A 26005-nucleotide genomic window follows, 5' to 3' on the forward strand; every position below is an offset into this window, starting at 1 on the left:
CACCACCCTCTGGGTCAATGCTGAGGTCCCCGGAGCTGGGAAAGAGCCAGAGCTGTTCGCTTGGAGGATCTGTGGTGGGCTGGGACATGGAGATGCCCAGGAGCTGAATATGCGGTGCCCTACAATCTCTTCCATGTTCTCTGCTCCATTACTGCTTTCCTGGGATCCCTGGCCTAGCCTCTCTGTTCACTGGACCATTAGAGGAGATGGAGCTCAAGCTGGTCTCAAGGGATGAGGACAGAGGAAACTGCAAGGTCACCTTCCCCTACTATTCTTGCTCAGCCACCAGGGTCACATTTTACCTCTTTACTCTTTTCTTTAAAGCTGTTTTTTAGTGGTTGCCCTGAGTCTGATAACTAGCATCCTAATTTAAAGTGATCTAGCTTGCAGCTCCTGGGTGGCTCAGTTGGTTAAGCATCTGCCTTTGGCTCAGGTCTTGAACCCAGGGTCCTGAGATTGAGCCCCACATCAGGCTCCCTGCTCAGTGGGGAGCCTACTTCTTTCTCTCCCCCAGATTGTGCTCTCTCTTTCTCTCTCTCAAATAAATAAAATCTTTCTTTAAAAAAGAATCTAGCGGGACGCCTGGGTGGCTCAGTTGGTTAAGCAGCTGCCTTCGGCTCAGGTCATGATCCCAGCGTCCTGGGATCGAGTCCCACATCAGGCTCCTTGCTCAGCAGGGAGCCTGCTTCTCCCTCTGCCTCTGCCTGCCATTCTGTCTGCCTGTGCTCGCTCTCTCTCCCTCTCTCTCTCTGATAAATAAATAAAATCTTAAAAAAAAAAATCTAATAAATAAATAAATAAATAAATAAGAATCTAGCTTAGATTAATATTAGCTTAATTTCAGTAGTAGCTTTAATACAACTGTATCCCCTTCCTTCTCTTCTGTGATAGTATTGTGATACAAATTACGTCTTTGTACATTATAAGACCATCAATACAGGTTTATATTAATTGTTTTATATAGTTGTCTTCTAAATTAGACAGGAGAAAAAGAAGCTGCAAAATTTCATTTGTTCTGTGTTTTGTGTTTATCTATGTAGTTACTTTATTGATACTCCATTTCTTCATGTGGATTTCAGATACCCTCTAGTGTCTTTTCATTTTAGATTGAAAGCCTTCCATTAGGACAGAAGTGATGGTTGTGAATTCCTTTAGCTTTTGTTTACAGTGGAATATCTTAATTTTTCCCACAGTTCTGCAAAATAGTTTTGCTGGATGTAGAATTCTTGGTTAGTGGTCCTCCTCTCAAACACCCCCAGTGCTTTAAATATCTCATCCCACTGCCTCTGGATTCCATTTCTGATGAGAAGTTAGCATTAATCTCATTGAGAATTTCTTATTCATGATAAGTTGTTTTTTTCTCTTAATGCTTTCAAAATTCTTTCTTTGTCTATGTCCTCCTACAGTTTGACTATGATGTGCTTAGGTGTGAACCTCTGTTTATTCTACTTGGGGTTCATCTATTTTTCTTCAACTTTGGGAAGTTTTCGGCATTATTTCTTTAAATATGTTTTCTTCCCATTTCTCCTCATTCTTTCTAGTATTTCCATTATATGTATATGTTTGTGTGTTTACTGGTATCATACAGGTCTTTGAGGCTCTGTTCATTTTTTAAATTGTTTTTTTTCTCCTTAGGCTGTATAACCCTGCTGATCTATTTTCAAGTGCACTGATTCTTTTTTTTCCTGTCAGCTCAAGTTGGATTTTGAGTCTTTCTACTGAATTTTTCATTTCGCTTATTTTACTTTTCAACTACAGAATTTCTATTGGTTTTTAAAAAAATACTTCATATTTTTCTATTTGATGAGATATTGCCATACTTTCTTTTTTAAGATTTTTATTTATTTATTTTGTGTCCCAAGATGGCTTTCTTTCTTTCTTTTCTTTTTTTTTTTTTAATTTTATTTATTTGACAGAGATCACAAGTAGACTGAGAGGCAGGCAGAGAGAGGTAGGGGTGGGGAAGCAGACTCCCTGATGAGCAGAGAGCCCTATGGGGGGCTCGATCCCAAGGACCCTGATATCATGACCTGAGTCGAAGGCAGAGGCTTAACCCACTGAGCCACCCAGGTGCACCCTATACTTTCTTTTCATTTTTAAAATTCAGTTTCTTTTATTTCTTTGAACATGTTTTTGAGAAAACTGATTTAAAATGTTTATCTGGTATGTCCAACATCCGGGCTTCTTCAGGGAAATTTTCTATTGACTGCTTATTTTCCTGTGTATGGCCATTCTTTCTTGCTTCTTTTATGAATCATTTATGTTTTTATCAAAACTGGATGTGTCAGATAATATAATGTGGCACCTCTGAAAATCAGATCCACCGTTCCCATAGTTTGTTGGTGTTATTGGGGCTGGTGTGTGTGTGTGTGTGTGTGTGTGTGTCTGTGTTTAATCACTTTCCTGGACTAATTCTATAAAACTTATATTATGGGTTGAATTGTGTCCTTCAAAAAACATATGTTTAAGTTCAACACCTAGTACCTCAGCATGTGACCTTATTTGAAAATAAGTTCCTTACAGAGGTAATTGAGACAAAATGAGGCCTTTAGGGTGGACTCTGATCCAATATGACTGGTATCCTTTTAAAAAGGGAAATTTAAACACAAATACAGGCACAAAGGAGAGGCAATATGAAGATACATAGGGCAGGGGCGCCTGGGTGGCTCAGTGAGTTAATCTGCTGCTTTTGGCTCAGGTCATGATCTCAGGGTCCTGGGATCGAGTCCCCTATCGTGCTCTCTGCTCAGCAGGGAGCCTGCTTCCCTCTTTCTCTCTCTCTCTGCCTGCCTCTCCATTTACTTGTGAAATAAATAAATAAAATCTTAAAAAAAATAAAAAAGATACATAGGGCAAAAAGAGCGTGTGACTGGAGTCTTGCATCTATAAATCAAGAAATACTAAGGATTGCCAGAAATCACCAGAAGGTAGAGGCAAGCAGGAAGGATTCTTACCTAGAGCTGTCAGAGAGAATATGGCCCTCCTGAGATCTTGATTTTGGACTTTAAGCCTCTAGAACAACTAGACAGTGAGTTTATATTGTTTTAAGACATTCGGATTTTGGTACTTATTGCTATAGCCTTGGGAACCTGATACAGTCTATATTCCCTGGAGTGCACAACCACTGAATTTTCTACTGTGCAGCTTCGATAGTAAGCTAACAAATGCTCAGAGGTTTCCATAAATGCTTGGAAACAGCAGTTCTTCCAATCTGCCAAGGACTTGTGTGTGTATATTGAGGCTAAGGCAATTCACTAGTTTGCCTTAGGCTTCATTTCCTGTTTACACAGCCTCAAGGTCAGCCAGAGATAAGGGATTTGGGCCCTGTTAGGTCTTTCCCGGGCGTTGGATGGGCCTGAACAAGTACTGGCCTTCTAGATGTTCAGAAGTATGGGAGCTCTTTTCAAAGGCCCTCTGGACATTTCTTCCTCTGGATCTGCCTTTTAAATTTTAGGCTGGTATTTTTTTTTATTAAACTGGCATTGCTGCCTTAGGTAGTTGTTGTGTTAATCAACTGCCCTTGATTGTTTCAGACAAATGCCCTACAGACAGGGATTTTCCCAGAGGAAGCTCTGAGTAATCTCAAAGCCCTGCAAATGGGGGTTTTACAAAGATAAGAGATCTTCACAGGAGAAGAATGCATTGGAGATGGTACTCTTCAAGGTGCTCTTGGTTTGTCCCTTTTCAGTGTCAGCCGTACTGCTGGTTTGCACAACAACCGTGATAGCAGGGCTGCTGGTTTTCAAGGTTGCTTTGGAGTTGGAAAAAGGCGGATGGGAGTAGGCCAAGTTAAAAAACTCACAAAGTGCAGAAATTTTTATATATTTTTTTAATTTTTATTTTTATTCCTTTTTATTTTTTGAAAAGATTTTATTTATTTATCTGAGAGCAAGAAAGCGAGCATGATGAGGGGAGGGTCAGAAAGAGAGGGAGAGAATCTCAGCCTTGAACATGACCTGAGCTGAAACCAAGAGTTGGTTGTTTAACCTACTGAGCCACCTAGGCTCAGCCACCCCCCGACATTTTTCTTGAATAAACTCTCCTCAGATTGTTACAAGTCTTATATTACCTTCTAAACTAAAGGTTAATTTTGACAAACTTGCTAGCATTTTGCTGGTTTTATTAAAGAGCAGACAAGTGGGGATCCTCGATCTGCCATTGTGGCTATCAAAGTTATTTTTTAAGTCAGAGTAAAATAAAGTAGAGTTCAGACAAAAAAAAGAGTTAAGATTATGGACTCTGGAATAAGACAGAACTAGAGGCACATGAATTAGACACATTCCTGAACTTCTCTAAGGCTTTTTTTGCATATCTGTACAACTGAGTTAATGATATACATTCAATTAAACCAACACCTTTCGATCTGCCATCATGACAGATTTTGTCTTAGTAGGTCTGTTAGGTCCCCCCAAAATTGGGTACCCCAATAATGGGTCTGTGATTAAAGGAGCGAGACTGATACAAAGCAAAGGTCAAGCAAAGCTTTATTTCGTCAAACAGACTGGTCGGGGCTGCTCCTCACAGAGGACAACCCCTTCCTGCTTTCCAGACTAATTTTTATAGAGCAAAGGCCATGTGGCTGGACCTGGCCACACACAGGTGGCCAATGAGATTGTAACACACACAGGAAACTCCACAGTGATGCTAGGTGACCAATTGAATTACAATTTACCCTAGGAGACATTTGAACCAGCCTATCACCTAGTTCAGAATTGGGGCCCAAAAGGTGCCCAAAGGGTGGAGCCTATTCTCCTTGGTAGCTAGGAGAGAGTATGCGTCCCCACTGATTGAATACCTACACCTGGCCTGACCCACCCTTGTATTTGGACTTTGTTAGGTGGGACTGGTTTCAGGGACTTGCTTTTAAATAAGTTCCCTGGCCGGGGGCAAGGTCAATTTAAGTTTTACAACAAAATGGTAGTTCAACCGGGGTGGGCCTGCTCTGGCTAAATAGGCCCTTACAGATCAATTATAGAAAAAGAAAAATAAAGATAAAGGAATAACACTGCAAATCCTTGAGGGTGGCATGTCACTGTAAAATTTGATGTTCTTTGAAATGTCTCCTCTGCAGTTTCCAGTCTCCTGTTTCTTAAGTTATGTGTAAGAAGGCACAGGCATGGCATTTTCTTGTTTAGCCTTCTAGAGTTTCTGTCCAATGGCTAAGCTTTCCTATGTATATGCTGTGTGGAAGATATTCCTCTGGGCTCTGCAGGAGCTGTGTCAGTGAACCAAATATTGGATGATCTGCACATTTTCCCTTTTGATGTACTAGTACCACATAGGATTTTCAAGTGCATGCCCCTCAGACTGGGGATACTGTTTAAAGAGTGCTTTCCCTGAGTTTGGAGAATTTCTGTTAGTCTTGAGAAAGCCGAGATGGGGATTGGTACTCCAGGTCAAGTCTCTTTTTCATATTCTTAATTTTCAGAATCACAGACATATCTGAATACTGCAGGACTCCAGGGATGCATGAGATGGCACAGTCTTTTGCTTTTGGTATCAATCAGAGCTGCAGAACCATGAGGAAATCTGTATCTATATCTTTGTTTATTTACCCATATCTTCATTTACTTCTGTATCTACATCTACATATATACCTATTTATATCTTCAGCTGTGTCTGTATCAGACACAGCTAAATAGCTGTCTCTATCTAATTACATACCTCTATAATTGCAAGGATTTTTTGTTATAGAGATTTGACATTATCCAGTTGTAGGAGCCGATTAATTAGTCTCTATTAAGGCTACTGTCTTCGAGTCCACTCGTAGGAGTTAAAGTTCAAGCATCCAGAAGGAAGGTCAGATGTAAAGGAGGGAAGACCAAGAACAAGCTGGAACCCATGAGAATGAATTGAAATCTGTGTCAGTTCTCATTACCATTATCCTTGATGGTTGGGCTATATTGCAGGAGTTGGCCCTTCATCATAGAGCTTAACACCTACTTGAACCTGAAGTTGGTGAAGCTGGAAGAAGATCTTGGTGAAGGTGGAGTGCTTGAAGGCTTGGTCACCACTTCTTACCAGTGAAGTAAGCCACTGGACCCATGATAACTACAGAAAAGAGGTAGCCTATTATATATAAGACAATATATGTTATAACAGAAAAATTGCACAGAACACTTATTAAAAATGGCAGAACCTATTTTATTTGAGCTACTGAGGTAGAGAAAAGAGAGACTTCAGTCTAGAACTGAGCCTAACCCCAAATATAGCAAAGTCAATGAGGCAGAGTGAGGGGGTCAGTGGATGGAAAATTACTAAGAGTTACTTGATTAGATATCAAGGGTGTGGGCATTCTTCCTAAACTGTGTTCAACAGGTCAGGGATGCAGCTTAGTTGAGAAGAGGGCTTAGTGGGGCTTGACTAAAGTTTGGTCAAGGAAGCGTTCCTTGTCAATATGAACTATCAAAATAACTGCTGCTGCACTTGGGTACTTTAAATCTCACACAAGAATCATCCTCATGGTCCATTCGAACTGAGAGTAAATGTAGTTCAGCTTAGTCAAAGTGACACACCACAAAGCTACCACACTTTTATTTGGAAGCCATGGTTCTTTCTCTGGACTTATTTTCCTGCTGTGAGATTCAGAGCATGGGTAATGGATTCCCTCACTATCTCTCCTGAAAGCAGCAGGTAGGTGGGAGATGGATGGGCAGGACATTGGCTAACTCTGCCTCCTATTCTTACTTTGTTTTTTTGTTGTTGTTGTTGTTTTTTTTAAATGAGTTAAGTTATATTTTACTCTTTTAAAAAACATTTTATTAGGATAAAAACAATTAACATGAGCTCTAGTCCCTTAAAAAAATTTTTATCATGCGTTATTATTGAACATAGGTATGCTTTGGTACAGCAGATCTCTAGAGTTTATCCATTTTATTTAGGTTAAATGTTATGACTGTTGAGTAATAACTTCTCATTTTCCTCTCAGCCCCTGATAACCACCATTCCAGTCCTTGATTTTATGAATCTATTTTAGATTTCTCATAGAAGTGAGATCATATAGTACTTGTCTCTCTGTGTCTGGTTTCCTTCTCATACTTTGTTTCTATCTTCTTAAGGTGAGCGTTCTGGTCTCCTTCCCTCACTCCCAGGACTTTGCTTTCTGGGACCGGATGAGAGGCATGGTTTCTTTTGGGAGAGGACCTGATCATGTTCATTGAGATCTATACAATATTTTCAGTGGGTTTTCTTGGATGCAGTCTGCCAGGAAATAGCCATAACCAGAATGAAAACAGAAGCAATTTTGTTTTCATTCATTCTTAAAGGATAACTTGAAAATAATTTACTTCTGAGACTGGTGGTGTGTCCCAAGCGTATAAGGTTTTAGAGATCCTCAGAGCAAAGCTTTGCATGATAAAATCAATGTATATAAGAGCTACTAAGGCCGAGGCCTTGCTCGGATGTTCAGAAACTTCCTTCCCCCTGTCTGTGGGGTCAGGCTTTCTCCTGTACTTCCGGTTCACATCTTTCTGCATGTGATCCAGGCTGTCAGAATGATGGTCCGTTAAGGGACAGTCTTAATGTTGCAAGGAATTTCACTCTCCCACTTTTTAATTGGCTTCCATGAGCCTGATGAAGGGTGAATACTTTGTTTCTTAAGAGCTTGATGATAAAAAATGGGAGGAAGAAGTAGTTTAAGTAAGAAAAAAGTAAGTGAGTTGATTCCTCGGTGTTTACGGGAGGAAGTTAATAGACTCTCTCCAAAGTTTAGATATTTGTGAATTAAAAAAAGACTTTTCGTATTATTCTGAGTTATGGAGGCAACTACCAAGAAGAACTAATACCATACATAAATGGTTTGTCCCCAGAGAACAGAACTAGAATGTGTTTGGGAAAGAGTGAAATAGAGTAAGAAACTCCTGCTTTGTTCTAATACCCTGTTTTTTGAAATTCCTTTTTTCCATCTGAATGTATTATTATTATTATTTTTTAAAATTTTGTTTATTTATTTGAGAGAGAGACAGTGAGAGAGAGCATGAGCAAGGAGAAGGTCAGAGAGAGAAGCAGACTCCCCGTTGAGCTGGGAGCCTGATGCAGGACTCCATCCCAGGACTCCAGGATCATGACCTGAGCCGAAGGTAGTCGTCCAACCAACTGAGCCACTCAGGCGTCCCTGAATGTATTATTTTGATAATAATTAGAAACAAGTTAAACTGAACCCTTCCAATCAACTTTACACTATTTTACTTGGATGCATCACATACATTTTGTTAACAATTGAAAATAGGCTGCATTTAATAATATAGAGTAAAAAGGACAACACTTTTATTTCAGAGAATCTATGAACATCCTTTTTCAGCAATATAGGCAGAAAAATTTAGAAATTATGGTTTATATATTTTTTAAATATTTTAATTACAATGGATAAAGGGAAGAAGATACAACTCTAGAGAATGATTGGATATTGCAGGAGCACAAGCTTTTTAGTCATTAATACCATTGGTATAGTACTTTTTGTGACCCCCCCCCCCAAAGGGGCACTGAAGTACTCTTGCATAAATGTGGGGTTTTCTTTGTGTATTTAGGCTGCCTGTGCCCTGTTTTCCATGATGACCACTTTCTGCTCAGCAGGGATGGGTATAACCTTCCCATGCAGAGGAGCTCAATATTTTCTCAAAAGATGTTCTGACAACTTGATCTCTCTCCTGAATATCTGGACAGCTTTGTTTCTGGGGCCAGGGTTAGGTGCCAGCCCTACTCCTCACTGACTATAGCATTGAGCCTTTTTATTCTAGCTGCTCTGCTCTGGAGCTACCAAAGAAATGTCTGGCACTAGCCATATTGTGGACTGTGGGAATTCTGAATTGTCGAGGTGTGAAAGAGGTGATTTGGCTTCAGACAGACAGCCTAGGGCTGAAAATGGCCCTACTCGGTCTTATTTCCTTAAGCAGAGCAGTACTGCTGATGAAAGGAAGGAAGAGAATGTAGAAAGCTTTCAGAACTCTTTTGATACTGATTTTCCAGAAGACTTCCAGTTTATAGATGCTGTTTTCCAAAGATATTTTGCATTTTCAGGCAGAGGATGTTTTACATTTATAGCAGGTAATTACCAATTCATTGAGAAAGAAAATCTCAAGTCATGACTTACTGCATGCAATGTGAAATGTACATTTTTTTTAAATATATTTTGAATTTTATTTTAAATACATGATGATTCAGTGTTTATTTTTCTTTCTTACTTTCTAAATTGAGTCAGAATATGGCAGTCTTGCACTTATCACCCAATCTTAATGTTTTCGCCCATTCATTCAAAAATGCTTGTTTTATTGAATGACTTCTTTTTTTTCAGCTTTCTTTTCTGGGCCCACATTTATGGGATCTCCATGTTAATCTAGTTTCCTTTCTGTTAATGGATGAATTCTGGGGTTATGGACATGTTCCTCAGGAGTGATCCAATGCCAGACTTTGTTTGTGTTGTGAGTGGGTGTGACACACTTATGCTCCTAAGTACTTTTAAAGAGAAGAGAATCATAAATATAATTGCTCACAGGCTGGATTTAACACTCTTCCCTTCAATGTCAAGACAAAAGATTTCTCTCTTCATTTTTGAGATCAGTCTGTTCCTTTGAACCCTCTTCTTTCCCTCTCACCTCCTCAGGGAAATTCCCTATTTGTTTATTTCATATTTTTCATTTTTTTTTAAGATTTTATTTATTTGTTTGACAGAGCGAGATCACAAGTAGGCAGAGAGGCAGGCAGAGAGAGAGAGGAGGAAGCAGGCTCCCCGCCAAGCAGAGAGCCCGATGCAGGACTCAATCCCAGGACCCTGAGATCATGACCTGAGCCGAAGGCAGAGGCTTAACCCACTGAGCCACCCAGGTGCCCCTGTTTATTTCATTTTTTTCAACTTCATCCTTTTTACCAGTTCTTTTCTTTGACATTTTAACATGAAGTACGTTCTAGTCTTAAGCACATATTTCTTTTAATCATAAGACCCCCTGAGTCACTGATGTGTCCCTTAAGTATTAAATAATTTGGTCAGCAAATATTTTTTTAAACATTGGGTATTTTTGAAAAAACCCTGTAGTAGTTCCTTAAGGTGAGTAAGATATACTTTTTACCCTAAAGAGGCTAGTAGTCTAATGGAAAAGGCAATATCTAAATTTTGGTCTGACCTCTGCCACTTAATGAGCTGCGGCAAGTTTCGTCACCCCTCTGGAATTTTTTTTTTTCCTCCTTCATGTAAAAAATGGTCATTATGATTTAAAATCAGTATAATTCTGTGCTTATAAACAATGGCATAATAGAATTTAGTAAGTGGTAATAAGAGAACAATGTGATTACAGTGAGAATTCAGTAGATGGTAAGAATACCTTTGTTGTGTTATCAAAAGGTGGCAACTTTCACTGAGCTCAAAAAATTCCAGCAGCAGGGTGGCTCAGTTGGTTAAGCATCTGTCTTCTGTTCAGGTCAAGTTTCAGGGTCCTGGGCTCCAGCCTTGGCATCGCCCTCCCTGCTCAGCTGGCAGAAAGACAGCTTCTCCCTCTGCCCGATGCTCCCCCTCCATGTGCTCTCTCTCTTTGTTGAATAAATAAAGACAATCTTAAACAAAAAAATTCCAGCAGTAAAATACTATGAGTGAAGCCCGTGGAGACCAGAAATACTGCAGGACACAGCGTGTAACCTTGGGTGGTTGCAAAATGGTTTCCATCTGGTGAGTTGGTTTATAGATAGGATTATTAAGGCAAGTATATAGAAAGAAGTAGAATAAAATGGCATAGGGTTGGAGACTGGAGAACGCAACTTTAAGGGGGTAGGTGGAGAAAGCAGATGCAATGAAGAAACCAGAAGAGTTTGAGAGAATTACGAAAGAAAATCACTCTATGTTCCAAAAAAGAGGGTGTAATCAACCCGGTGAAGGGCTTGAGAAGTTGAGGAGTGTGAGGACTGAGTAGAAGACATTTCACTAAGTAAAAAGTCACTGGTGAACTCTGGACAGGAGAAGAAAGTCTGCATTGAGTTAAACGGTGAAGTACTGCGATAAGAACGCCGTGAGAGGAGATTACTTTTCTAAGCAGTTTGTGATTAAATGTACCACTGCAATTTGAGAGGCTAGCGTAATTAGCTTGACTTTCCCTCTCTCTCTCTCTCTATCTTACTTCGTCACTCTCTCTTATAAGGCTAGAAGAGATGTCTCTGGCTTCTGTTTTATTCATCTTGTTCCATTGCCAGAGATGTTTCACTGCTAGATAATTCTTGTCTGCTGAAAATAGATTCACAAAATTTACTAACCTTTAAACTATTGTAGAACTCTTTACAAGTGGCTGGCAGTAAACAAAAGCAGGAGGGATTTCAGTATTCGAGGATTGTTAATTTACTTAATAAACTTTAAGTACAGTGAAGTTCCAAGTAACACTTTTAACTGTAAAATGGTGATATGTAGGCAGCTGACTTAGCATCTTGTAGGAACATCTATCTTCTAAGTTCAACACCAAGGATATTCGCTGACTATTATAAACTTGAATTATGTTATGTTATGTTATATTACATTCCTTACTCTCTGTAAATCTAATACATAATAAGAAAGAGTAAAAAGCCCAGAGGAAAGTGTAGTTAATCCTAAAAGTTGCCTTTTCCTTGTTCAAAACCTTTGACTAATAACCATAGTCATTAATAACTTATTAAGTGCTAGACATTTGATTGGAATTTTATTGTCATATTTTCTGTTCTCCCCATATACAGGTAAAGAAATTGAAACCTAATAGTCAATAAATTGTCCAGAAGCCTACTAGTAAATGCTTCAGACGTAATTTAGCTGAGAACACTGAAATTTCTTACTCTTTAAGTGCTCAATCAGTTCATATTAGTGTACACCATGGGTAGTGCATTCTACCCGTGGGCAGATGCAGATAAAACAGATTTGACATATGTCAAATTACAGATATTTATTATCAGGGGGATTGGTCTTTATATAACAGAACCCCACACACATTGGCTTAAACCATAAAAGAACTTGTTGGAAGAATAATGTTGTATTTCAAGGAACACCTGAGCAACTAATCTTCAGGAGCAACAGGAGTTAGGGAAGCTCTATGACTTAAAAAGTAGATTTATCAGCCATCTTTCTTTTCTGCTATGTTATGTTGCTTTTTTCCTCTCTCTCGGTGTTTTTGCTCACTATCATTGACATTTGGTTCAAATTCTTAAGAGGAATCTTCTTGTATACTGGCAGTGATTGGCTTTCAGTGAGTCAGAGGTCTACACAGTTTTATTACCAGTAGCCAGGGCACAGGGTCACATTATATACACATGATTATAATGTTCAGTTCTTTATGTCAGGGATAATTTTTACAGAATAGCAGAATTGGGGAAAACGGAGTGACCAATGGGACAATATTTGAGAATAAGACTATCTTAGAAAATCCATTACCTATGATGCTAAATCATGACCTCTTTTCTTTTTTGCACTTAATAGTGACATTAAGGGAAGGCAAAGAGCCTACAGGATAAGAGAATTTATGACTGATTCTTTTACTCTTTTCATATATGCTATGAAAATGTATGCTATGATGGTTTTTGCTAGCCAAGGGGAGCTTCCTCTTTTATGCTCCCAGGAGAAGGTACTATGTTGTCGAGATCTGAAGGAACAGTAAGTGTCAGCTCAGCAACTAGGAAAGCAAAGAACATTCCACATGAGAGAATGGGTACAGGAGCCATGACACTTTTGAGAAATCGAAGAACAGCCCGTGGGCCTATGACACAGATAGATCATCAAATTATTATATAATATATTCTCAAAGACCATTAACTCTTTTAATATTTACCACATATTTATCATAGAGATATTTACCACAGTCACTATTATCACTTTTATTTATGTGATCATTTAATCCTTGCATCTGTCTTCTTGAGGTTAAGCTCCCTGTTTGTTTTTGCTCACTATCATAATTCTACTTCCCAGACTAAATGCTTTCTACCAAACAGCTGAGGCTGAAGACACAGGTAGGCCCCAAACCATACAGGGTTCTATGGGATCAGTTTTGATTTTCATTCTTGTGACTTTCTTCAGAAATGTTACCATCTCTAAGGAAAATGAAGAAAATTTCCCCCCTTTTTTGCACTTATCACTGAACTTAGAAAGGCAATAGTTGTGTAGTAGTTCACTAATATGTTTGTGTGTATGTGTTTTAGTAAGTGTGGTGGTGGCCTGGGTGCATTGGAGGAATCCAGCCCAATAATTAATGCATAAATCAGTTTTAAAGATAAACTCAAGACAGAATTGTACTCATTGTGATTTTGCTCTTTTATGTGTTATAGGGGAGCTGAAGAACCCAGAGAGATAATTCCAAGATGCATATTAACTGCATTACTTCTGGTGACTATTATTTATCTACTAGTTAGTATTTCCTACCTGACTATACTGACACCCAGAGATATTCTCTCTTCAGGTTTGTAAACAAGTGACTGAAGCAATAAATAATAGTAAAGACCATTTGGGTCATCAGTATCTCTTCACCAGTCAGACTGCTGTTTGTTCTTCATTATTTCATATACAGAATCAACTTATAATTTTCAAAAATAACAAAGGGGCCAAAGAGTATGATTTGGCTTAGGAAAGAGTTTTATAGTTAAGCATGATAATATGGAAAACCATATTTCTGGTGATACGGAAAAAATACATATATATATAATGTTGACATATGATGCATACTAGGTTCAAAATATTTGTATTCCTTTCATGATCTTTCCTCACCAGAGTGATACTGTGTAACCAATGCTTGGTCTATTAAAACTTTTACCATGTTGATTTTCTAAATGTCCTACATGACATAAAGAATGATAAACTGGAAATGTGGGCTATTAGCAGTTAAAAGAGTAGTTGTTAATGGTCAATTGATGGTTATAATTAATAGTATTAATATGTAATATAATGTTGTTTCTTATAAATGACTCTAAAATTTATGGTGGCAAAGGGGCCCTGGACATATTGGACATATGAAATAAACTTCTGAGATAAACCAACATCCAGTACCATTAGGACTAATCTCTTTTGAGTAGCTATTACTGTTTTGGTAAATCTTTGAGGCACTGGAGGTAAATCTAAGAGAGGTTTAATATAAGAGTTCTAACACACTTTGCCTCCATTCTTGTGTTACTGGCGGAGCAAGAAGCTGCCATATGTGTGGTATCAGTGTTGATTCACATGGTCTAGTGCGCTTAGGGAACCGTAAACTAGAAATGATCAAGATTCTGAGCATCTGTGGAACAAACCAAATGCTAAATTGCATCAGAGCAAGTAGTGATTTATTAACTATTTTGATTACGTAAAGAATAAATTAATAAAATTTATTATGGGTGTGGTCAGGACTGCTGATCAGCTGATCCTGACATTATGGTTCATTGAATCTGGCATCTGTTATGACTGCCAGTTCTCTGGTCATATTGGTTGTTAAAAACTATGATTATCTCATCTGGTGTGTCCTAACAGTTGCAGCAAATTTTTGGGTGGTGCAATTGTTCCATATGTGTAGAAGACCCATGAAGTATTTTGACCATAATGCTTGTGATTAGGTTTTTTTTTTTTTTTTTAAGATTTTATTTATTTATTTTTTTGACAGACAGAGATGACAAGTAGGCAGAGAGGCAGGCAGAGAGAGAGGGGGAAGCAGGCTCCCTGGGAGCATGACCTGAGCTGAAGGCAGAGGCTTTAACCCACTGAGCCACCCAGGTGCCCGTGATTCGGTTTTTAATGCTTACTCTTCTAAGCATATAATCCTTAGACCATGGTTAGATTCTGAATTAATTTTCTTGGATTCAAATATCCATCTTTTATTGCATTAGGAATTTAAATTAAGAAAATAATGAGAGTGGGGGCTGGGGTGGTTCAGTTGGTTGAGCGTTTGCCTTGGTTCAGGTCATGATCCCACAGTCCCAGGAGTTCCTACAGGCGGGAAATACAAGAGGTAAGTACTGCTGTGTGGTCACAAGTGATAGCATTTCCTGTCCTGAAACATCAGCTGAATTTGTTCATCAACAAATTCCATCCTTTCTACTTTACTTACTTTAAATTTACTTTCAGTCTCTATGAGGAGATTTGCTTTTTTGGTTTTGTTTTGTTTGTTTTAATTTTTTTGTTTTCTTTACAGGAGAGTCCTTTAATTACAGAAAAGGAAATAAGCAAAAACTTGGCAACATCAGGATATTATTGGAGAAAGGTGACCTTGATCCTCTCATGATCAGAATAGTCCTGGTGGACTAGGCATCATGTTAAAAGCTTTCCTTGCATTATCACATTTACTGCTCTCTGTAACACAAAAAGTGGATACTTCTCTTATCCCCGTTTTATAGATGAGGAAACTGGTTTAGAAAAGTTGTTACTTGCCCAATTGCACATAGCATGAAGTAGAGCCAAGACTGAAATCTAGGCAGTTTCTTTAGAGTATGTCTTTTAGCCACTACAAACGAACATAAGAAATATATAATATAAGAAATTGAAGAAAGAACACTCAGCCGGGTGTCTGGTTGGATTCTCTCTGCCTCTTCCCCTGCTTGTTCTCTTTCTCTCTCTCTCTCAAATAAGTAAATAAAATCTTAAAAAAAAAAAGAAAAAAGAACATACGGGAAAAAAGCACCCACCACCGTTGGTTGACTTAAAACCATCTTTCCTTTCTAGTCCTCCCTTCTACTTCTTCCATCCAGCCGTCCCCTAACTTTGAATGTTTGAGTATCAGTTATTGAGAAGCAATTACATTTTAAGTATCTTATTAGGTATTCTGGATGCAGAAAGGAATAAGATGTGGCTCCTGGCTTTAGGCAGGGTATAATCTATTTGGACAGTTAGGTGAACCAAAAATCATAGTATGATTATTGCCGTGGGGTGACCTCCAGAAAGTGTTCAGAAAATACATGGGGAAGGAGGAATCATCTTGTTATTTTTCCTCTGATCCTCAGTTTCTTCAGATCTAAAATGGTAATAAATAATGCTTACGTCCTAGGAATGCGGAATGTATTAAACAAGCTAAAACGTGCAAACAATCCAGAGTCTCACATTGATAGTTACTATCTATAATTTATATAATTATTTGATACACATTTGCATCAAAAAGAATGGCAAGGGCAACCATAGGTAAAAGTAGTTAATGTTTGTTGCGAATCCCATATGAATGCTCTTTTCTTTTCCCTCAGTAATTTGATCATTGATATTGAGCTGTGAGATGACAAATTATCTTTCTCAGAGGTGTTTACAAATTAAGAGGGGATTATTATTATTATTCTTTTTTATATAAGCTCTACACCCAACATGGGGCTTGAACTTATAACCCCAAGACCGAGGGTCTCATGCTCTACTGACTGAGCCAGCCAGGTGCCCCAAGAGGAAGTTCTTAATAAGTTCCCAAGGGAATGACCTTCTAATCAAAGGGCTTCATAAATATGAATATAGCTATATTGGGGGGTATAGACTCAAATCTATTTATTAAAGATGTATCAAAAGTGACTGCCTATTGAAATTTCTCCCTAGGTTGGGTAGTATTTGGTACAGGACACTTATCAATCCTAGGGCAGAGCAGGTAAGAACAGGGCTTCAAGTTTTTTGGCTAAAACAAAAACAAAAGCAAAAATCCACCCAAAATAGGGAGAATTGCCTTGGCGAAAGTTTTTTTTTTTTTTAATTTTTTTACATAGACTGAGCCTATAAAGTTATAATATTTACCTGTCAATATCTGCCTGAATAACAGAGGGTTTGAGGATGTTCTGTGTTTTTGACATGAATTTCCTATGGCCTAGATATTTCCCCAGGAAAATTATAACTTTCCTGGAGCTCTAGGAACTCCATCTTAAGGAATTCATTCCATCGAGATCAGAAGATGGTTCTCTTACTACCAAATGATCATGACTATTTCTACTCATGAACAGTCAAAACACTAGATGTTAAATCCTTCAACCAATAATACCCTGAAAATGAAAGTCTTCAACATTCTACCAAGCCAGATTTATCTACACTCAGATAATTTAACCCATTTTCTATCACTAGTTTTTATCTTATTTTTGTTTGTATAAGTATGCAGATACATTATATGGGTTTTCATACCTTATTGTTTGAATTTTGCCTTTTTTTTTCAGGTGTCTTTTCCATTACCATTGATAACAATGACCATCAGCCTATGTTTGACTTTGATCCCTTTGGTGAAGTCTCCACATATACATTGTATCTATGTGTGTCTCTTTGTTCTCAGCCTCAATTTAAAATATATTAAAGTTATGTAAAACTTCTGTTATATTTTAAAACTTCTGTATATTTTAAATTGAGGCTGATTTGGTTTGAGAAGATAACATGCTATTTACAATTGCAGTTTAATATTTGCACCCCTGATGTGTCTGAAGAACAGATGTCAGAAGTAGAAACTGTTAAAGAAAATAGCCTTTTAAACATGACAAGTTAAATTAAAAAAAGATCAAGCACATGATAGAACATTAATGATGAAATACCCCTGGTAGCTTTCTTTCTTCAAAGAAATAGTGTATAAAGAGGTGCCCATGATAATCCTAGCTTTAAAAACCACACAGAAATCGTTGTATAACTAAAGCTCTGTTTTGGTTTGCATTGGTTGATATGTTGGTATTTTTCCCTCTTCCATTTTCTTTTTTCTACACCCCAATCTTTTACTACTGAATTTGTGGTGACTTTGTGATAAAATTTGGCAATTAAAATAAAAAAGCATTCTCTTCATCATACTTGAGTCCTTCTATTGGTGCTGATTTGAAGATTAAAAAAAATAACATCATATGTCTTATCAGCTGCTCCCTACTAGTAGTATTTTTTCAACCTAAAAGCTATTTTGAAGCATGGGTTTTAGGTTATTTTCCTTCCTACTCCTTCCTCTGAATACTGAGGAGCCTTAGACGAACAAGTTCACTATGCTTCAACAGCAACCCTGAAATCATGACCTGAGCCAAAACCAAGAGTCAGAAGTTTAACCAACTGTGCCGCCCTTCTAAAGTTTTTCTTAATAAGAAGCTGTAATGTGATTTCTACCTATCAAGTGAAATCCCCTTTCACATTACATCTTTTAAAGTATTTGGTGATAGCTATCTCATGGATCGGAGTCTTCCCTTCTCCAGATTTATTACTCCCCCACACCCAGTATTCAAGAATTCCTGCTTTTGAAAGCCTTGATTCCTTCACTCCTCCCAGATAGGATCTTTTTATGTTAAGAAATCCTTAATTTTTAATGTTGAAAACAATGTAGACTTTCTAAATATGGTCTGATTATGGCAGGGTAGAACACATCTATCATGTCCTTGATCTAGATGTTAGAGTTTTGTTCGCAGTTTTGGCACCAAAGTCTTTCCTATAAATTATGGCTTGAGACATACCTGCTCTAAGACTGTGTGGGATAGATACCCCTGTGCAAGTCTGTCAGGTCAATAAAATTTCTCAGGGAAACTTTTGTTTCACAACAGGTGACAAGAAAGTGGTTGATGATTGGGAGCCTGGGTGGCTCAGTGGGTTAAGCCACTGCCTTTGGCTCAGGTCATGATCCCGGGTCCTGGGCTCCTTGCTCAGCTGGAAGCCTGCCTCTCTCTCTCTGCCTCCACCTGCCTCTCTGCCTGCTTGTGTGCTTTCTCCCTCTCTCTTTCTGACAAATAAATAAATAAAATCTTAAAAACAAATTGGTTGATGATAGCAATAGCCAAGGTTTAAAGATTTGTCTTTCAAGGAAAATTCTAGCATGAATTTTATATAGTGTGTGTGTGTATATATATACACACACACACTATATATGTTACATAAACATTATATATATACATATATATATATATATATTTATATATAGAAAATAAAGCCTTCTAGAATGTTTGTATAGCAAACCTTCTGCTTTCCAATTCCTTTTGTACCACTCCTGACCCTGAGTGCTTTACCTTCCTGTCATATTTACTTTAAGTGGAGTCTGTCTCGAAGCCACTCTGTAAAGAATTCCTTTGATGACGTTAGGCAAGGGGCTTATTTGCTACACTCTGAAGGGCAGTTAATGACACTTACCATTTGACCCAAGTGTACTGTGGAAATTAATAAGTTGTGTATGACTGTACTTTGAAGTTTAAAAGTGATCTTGTCTCTATTGTGTAATTAGGGCCTTTGAGATATTAACTCTTGCTTGCATCATGAAATTGGCAAAGCAGGTGATATTTGAGGAATTTTCACTTCCTTTCTAGCCAGAGCAGGTTTAGAATAGCTCTGAGAGGGTGTATTATTTTCCTAGGGTTGGTTGCCATAACAAACTATCATAAATGTGGTGGCTTAAAAAAACAGAAACTTGTTCTCTCACAATTTTGGAGGCTAGAAGTCCAAAATCAAGGTGTTGGTAAGATTGGTTCTTTTTGTCGGTCCTCAGGGAGCATCTGATCCATGCCTTTCTCCTAGCTCCTAGTGGTGGCTGGATTCCTTCGCTTTCCTTGGCTTTTAGCTGCATTACTCCAGTGTCTGCCTCTGTCTTCTCCCCTGTGTCTGTGTGTCAAATCTCTTTCTCCTTTCTCTTATAAGGGCACTCACTCTAAATCTAGGATGATTTCATCTTGAGACTCTTAATTCCACAAAGACCCTTATTCCAAATTAGATCCCATTCTGATGTTCCAAGTGGGTATTTTTTAGGGGAGCTGCTATTCAAGCTACTAAGCTAGGTCTTCCTACTTATCAAATTCAATTCCCTATTTGTGTGGTAACATCTTACAGCCATACAGGCTGATTCATGATTCTTGTTTTTACTTCTTTCTATGGGGGCAAATTCATCCACATGCTAGAGTTGGAGCTAAAATATATAATCTGGAAGAATCTCCGACTCCATGTCAGGATGTAGTATTGTGAGCCTCCATGTTAGCAAAGTGTCCTGAAAGGACAGAATCAGTATTTCAAAAGAGACCATAAACTAGACTTGAAGATCATAGCCAGGTAATCTCTAGAGCTGGATGATTATGATCCTGATGTCGGAGACCCTAGCAGACAAATAGAGTACCCAGACAAGCAAGAATCTTGATGTTGCTATTTATGCCACATTTTGTTGTCTAGGCTAATGATGTGGTTGTAAAGAATATAATTGTGCTTCAGTGGCTCTGTTCATATCTTTCCATTAGGCCTAGAAGATGGGGTTCTTGGAGATGTTATCTTTTGTTCAATTTGTTTAAGTGTCAACTCTATGCCAATAGCTTAGGCATGTTGGGATATTTCCCAGCATATAGCTATGTGCTCATTTAGAAGCATGGAAAACAAACTACCTGAATATAGAGAAGTCACACAGAAAATTTGTAGGGACTAAAGATTCAGCCTTATGTTTCTGTATAAGGTACTTCCATAACTTTGAGATGAGAGAAAAAAGCTTTCCTTTATTTTCACCTGGGGTGTTAAGCCTTTGATGAAACTTTTCAATATAGAAAATACTTTCTTTTGGTTTTGGGGAAATTTTCTTGAATCATTTCATTGATAAGTTCCTTTTTTCTATATATGTTGTTTTCTTTTTCCAGCATTTTTATTATTTTGATGTTGGAACTCCTGGACTGTTCTTATGATATTATCTTTTCTTTCGTATTTTTAATCTTTGTTTTTGTTCCTATTCTCTGGAAATTGTTTTTCATGCTTTCCTCTTCCTTCATTCTAATTATTATATTTTTAATTTCCAAGGTTTCATTTGTATTTCTTTTTAATAACATATTGTTTTGGGCTCATAGATTCAATATTTGCACTTGTATTTCTATTGTCCATGTTGAATTAGAGCTTTTCTCAGATGCCTTGTATGCTTTAACTGTCTCCTTATGATTAATGAGCCAAAAAGTTGATGGGAATTCTGAATGTATGCATGAAGTCTACAAAATTAAAAATAACTACTGTAGTTCCTCTTTATTCATAGTTTCATTTTCTGCGGTTTCAGTTACCTTCAGTCAACTGTGGCCTGGATGCAGATGCCTCTCCTATATCTTGTCAGAAGGTCAGTAGTGGCCTGACATAAAGTCCCAATGTCTGTCTATGTCACTGACCTCACTTCATCTCATCACGTAGGCATTTTATCTTCTCACATCAAAAGAATGGTGTGATAATACAATAAGATACTTTAAGAAAGAGAGAAAGAGGAACCACATTCACATAGCTTTTATTACAGCTTATTGTTAAAATCATTCCGTTTTATTATGAGTTTCTATTGTTAATCCCTTACTGTGCCGAATTTAAAGATTAAACTTTATCATACTTAGGTGTACATAGGAAAAAACAGTATATGTAGAGTTTAGTACTATCTTCGGTTTCAGTCAGCTGGTGGGAGTCTTGGAATGGGTTAGGAGTGACTACTGTTTATGGTGATATGGGTGGACTAATTGTTAAGGACTCCCCTCCCCCAAGATAAAATCTGTATATCTGTCGTCTTGGGCTGGTCAGCTTCCTCAGAGAAATTTTCTAATCTTCTCGCTAAAGGGCACCTGAGTTGAAAGTTAGAAGAACCACGGAGAAACAGATAGAACCCTCATATTGTTAACCTGAAAATTTAACCATTCCTGAAACTGCTTGTCTGTAACTTCTTGCTTTGTGACTTAATTGCTTATGATTTAAGACACTTTTACCAGTTTTCTACTTTAAGCTAAAAGCATTTTAACTGGCAGGGTGCCTGGGTGGCACAGTCGTTTAAGTCTTCAACTCTTGCTTTAGGCTCAGGTTATGATCTCAGGGTCCTGGGATCAAGCCATGTCAGGCTCCTTGCTCAGGGTAGGGTCTGCTCAGGATTCTCTTACCCTTTCCCGCTGCCCTTCCCCCACCACACTCTCTCTCTCTCTCTAAAATAAATAAATAAATCTTTAAAAAATATATTTCAGCTGGCAAAAGTGGTAGAATGCGGGGTGTTTGGTAGTGGTCGCTAAGTGATGAGTGATGGTAATCAATCTCTTTAAGCCCGTTTTATCATTTACAAATCGGAGTTAAACTTACCATGTAGGTTTGTATGGGAATTATATTAAAAATAATATAAAGTGGGCGCCTGGGTGGCTCAGTGGGTTAAGCGGCTGCCTTCGGCTCAGGTCATGATCTCAGGGTCCTGGGATCGAGCCCCGCATCGGGCTCTCTGCTCGGCAGGAAGCCTGCTTCCTCCTCTTTCTCTCTGCCTGCCTCTCTGCCTACTTGTGATCTCTCTCTGTCAAATAAATATATAAATCTTTAAAAACAATAATAATATAGGGCGCCTGGGTAGCTCAGTGGGTTAAGCCGCTGCCTTCGGCTCAGGTCATGATCTCAGGGTCCTGGGATCGAGTCCCGCATCGGGCTCTCTGCTCAGCGGGGAGCCTGCTTCCTCCTCTCTCTCTCTGCCTGCCTCTCTGCCTACTTGTAATCTCTCTCTGTCAAATAAATAAATAAATAAACTTTAAAAAAAATAATAATATAAAGTATTTTTCTCAGTAACTGATGTATAGCAAACTCTAAATAAATAGTGGTTAACACTTTTAAATTAATTAAGACCTCTACCTTTTTTCACTTTAAAAAACTGTCTTACTAATAATACTCATGATTTGAGTGCTAATTGAAGGCAGGCACAGCCTTAGATGTAAGTATTTTCATGTTCATATGTGGCATATGGTAAATTTTCTATAAAATTTATAAAACAAATGAACACAGTAGATATGTAATACATTTTATTAGAGGAACAAATAAATGAATAAATGAGTAAGTGAACAAATATCGATATCAATAGAAAAATATGAACTCTCCATAGAAGTTTGCGTTGTGCCATTTACTGCAAATTAAGTAGCCCATTGCATCATGGGAAATTATCCTGGAGCTCCTCCTGAGAAATCTCTTTGAACTGCATTAAGGACAGATCTTGTCTCTCACCCTATCTGGGATTTTATCTGAAAATCTTACAGGCTTGAATAGTATCAAATTTCAATTTATGTAATATGCATTTAGCATTTTGCCATAAACAGAACTCATTAAAACAAATCGAGTGCATCACAGAAATTTCTACAGAACAAGGTGTTCTTTATAAGAGCCTGTGGCCTTTCTAATTCTCTTCCTCTTCTGAATTGATGGGCTCATTCTGGGCAGCAACCAGAGTTCCAACTTGAATTTCATCATCTGTTGGTCTCAATCTTATCACAGCAGTCTGTACTTTTAAAAGACCTACATAAAATTGAAAGATAATATTATTTTCTTTTGCTTACAGGAAACACATATTGTGTTTCTCACTGAAAAATTCTGGCTCACATAACTCTTGATGTCACAACTGAATTCAAAGTCCATTCTTGTTTTGGAATTTTTTTAAAAGCTTAATGCAAGCTGTGCAGAAATCATAATTTAAAAAGTAAGAGCTCAAGACTTTGTGATGTTTTGATTCTGGTTCAACAGCATCCAAGTTACCTCAGGTCAATATAAAGGAAATGACCTAAACCAATGATTAAATTTGTGTAAAATCTGCTGGAAACAAGTAAATGATTTATGTCTAAATATTTTATGAGCCTAAAGGCATAATCTGAGACTTTCGGTTTTGAAAAGCCAAAGCCATCGAAGAATTAATGCCGTAGTTTCTTTGGTCACTCTTCTGGAAAGCCATCGAAAGATTATGGGCACACATCTGTGGTTGAGGGAAAAAAAGCCACTAATGGGACAGTGCCATATGCTTTCTTCATCTTGTATATGAGCTGAGAAATGGCCTTTGTGGAGTCTCATGGGATGAGTAGTCTTTAAACCCCAGTCATTGGAAGACACAACTTGTGGACTGATGAGGGAAAATGTTTATTCACAAACTGGTGAATCAGTAATGACAGGAGGGATGGTGTGGTGTATTTAGTTAGACCCTGACTACATTGAGGAGATTTTAGCTATGGTACAACTAGTAAAATGATGGCTTGGATTCCAGTGTGAGAGAATATTCAGTCAGAGTTTTAAAATTAGAGTATAGGGGTGCCTGGGTGGCTCAGTGGGTTAAGCCTCTGCCTTTAGCTCAGGTCATGATCCCAAAGTCCTGGAATCGAGTCCCGCATCGGGCTCTCTGCTCAGCAAGGAGCCTGCTTCCTCCACTCTCTCTCTCTCTCTGTCTACTTGTGATCTCTCTCTGTCAAATAAATGAATAAAATCTTTAAAAAATATAGAGTATAGAAAAAGTCTGAGAATGACAATTATCACTCTCCATATTGGAGGTGGAGATTTTGTTTGCAGATTCACATTGATGATGGCGGTGTGTCTGACCATATTCCATCCTCATAGCATTGTTGGAGCCTTGAATAAAATTATGCATGTGGGGCGCCTGGGTGGCTCAGTGGGTTGAAGTCTCTGCCTTCAGCTCAGGTCATGATCCCAGGGTTCTGGGATCGAGCCCCACATCGGGCTCTCTGCTCAGTGGGGAGCCTGCTTTCTCCTCTCTCTCTCTCTCTGCCTATTTGTGGTCTCTGTCTATCAAATAAATAAATAAAAAATCTTTAAAAAAAAATTATGCATGTAAGTTGCAGAACCTATAATAAGTACCCCACAAATGTTATATATATATAACTATATATATATAGTTATATATATATATATGCAGCAAAAATAGTCATTCTACAGATGCAAATTATTTAGATTATTTTTTTAAAATTTAAATTATTTTTTAATTTTTAATATTTTTGTTTATTTGTTTGACAGAAAGAGACAGTGAGAGAGGGAACACAAGCAGGGGGAGTGGTAGAGGGAGAAGCAGGTACATTATAGAGCAGGGATCCTGATGCAGGGCTTGATCCTGGGACCCTGGGATCATGACCTGAGCCAAAGGCAGAGGCTTAACAACTGAGCCACCCAGATGCCCCTATTTAAATGATTTTTAGATGCTACTCCAGATTAGGCACCTATGAAATGAGCAAGTCAGCCATTCGATCTCAGACTTCCATGTTCTACTGATTCTTATTTTTATAGCAAGATAGAATGAATGAAAGAATTTCTGACATTTTGGGAGAGAATTACCTTTCATTCCACAAGTGTCAAGGCTCCTTAAAGAGCACTAAGCAATCTCAGCAAAGTTGAAAACGATAATGCTGATTACTAGAACCAGAGCTCATTGCCAAAGTGTGTCTGAGATCCTGCAGAAGTTACCTGCCAGTCTCACCTGCCTCAAAATCTCTCACTTCTCTCTCCCTTCCCACTACATCTTGCCAACTTTCTATTGCCAACTTATTATTTCTATTACCAGTGGTTGGCAACTTGAGAAAAAAGTTGAGTATATTAAAGAACACAATCAAGCTATGTGTTCTTTTCAAACTTTGAAGGGGTACAGAAAATCAGAAAGAAGAGAAAACCTTGTAAAGCTAGTGAAAGGGCAAAGGAAGATATGAACCCATCTTCAGAAATATGACTATAATTAGCATAGCACACACACCAAAGCATTCTCTAGCTCTTAGGTCAGTGAAAGACATTTTCTGGAAAGTGTCTAAAGTTAAGTCTTTTAAGGATTCATTTATAATTTATATTTTCTTCTTATTTCTTCTATTTCTCAACTTACTTTCTTGGTAGTGAAAATTATTTCCAAATGTGTGAGTTTCTTTCAAAAGTTGGAGATAGAGAGGATATCAGATGGAGAGGATAAAATGTCAACATGTCACAAAGTTTCGTGTGGGTTGATCCAATCTCAAAGGAGTAGTTTTTTCAATACAGTATAAAACTGTTATCTAACTTTACTCTAATATTTTCATGTTCCTAGTTGAACTGTTGTACTAGAATCTTTTACTGGTATTTCAAACTCAGGATGTATAAAATTGAACATCTTCCCTACCAAATCCACTCTACTTTTACTTCTTAGTAGGCAACGTCAATATCTTCTCAGCAATGTAGACTCATACTTAAGGGTCATCTTTGAGTCCTCCTTTCCCTCACTTCCCTGAATTTAATTGACCATCTACGTTCTATTAATTCTACCTTGACAGTGTTTCTCACATGATTGCTTTTCTCCTTTCCATTGTTGCATCTATTTTTCTAGCACAAGCCTTTAACTTCTGACCATTGATTATGGGGTTTTTCCAACACCAACAACCAATGTCTTTTTTTTTTTTTTTCCTTTTTTTCTAGAAGTTT

The 26005-nt window shown here is 37.9% G+C and overlaps 1 protein-coding gene across 7 annotated transcripts in view; it reads left to right on the plus strand.

The window, feature by feature from the left end:
• LOC309860475 (uncharacterized protein) overlaps positions 1 to 26005 on the plus strand; it is a 117500-nt gene that overhangs the window by 48117 nt on the left and 43378 nt on the right. Inside the window, exons 3-5 of one of the 7 annotated variants that reach the window (XM_082722616.1) lie at positions 13258 to 13315; positions 15087 to 15155; positions 20862 to 20918. The exons of 3 other annotated variants lie outside the window; for them this stretch is intronic. In XM_082722616.1, the coding sequence (XP_082578742.1) occupies positions 13291 to 13315; positions 15087 to 15155; positions 20862 to 20918 (151 nt within the window). In that variant the 5' untranslated portion in view covers positions 13258 to 13290. Of the gene's footprint in view, positions 1 to 13257; positions 13316 to 15086; positions 15156 to 20861; positions 20919 to 23113; positions 23271 to 26005 lie in introns of those variants that run through there. 3 more of the 7 variants (XR_014309393.1, XR_014309389.1, XR_014309394.1) reach the window with 3 other exon arrangements.

Source organism: Mustela nivalis (genome assembly GCF_964662115.1).
Source record: "Mustela nivalis genome assembly, chromosome: 2".
Classification (NCBI taxonomy): domain Eukaryota; kingdom Metazoa; phylum Chordata; class Mammalia; order Carnivora; family Mustelidae; genus Mustela; species Mustela nivalis.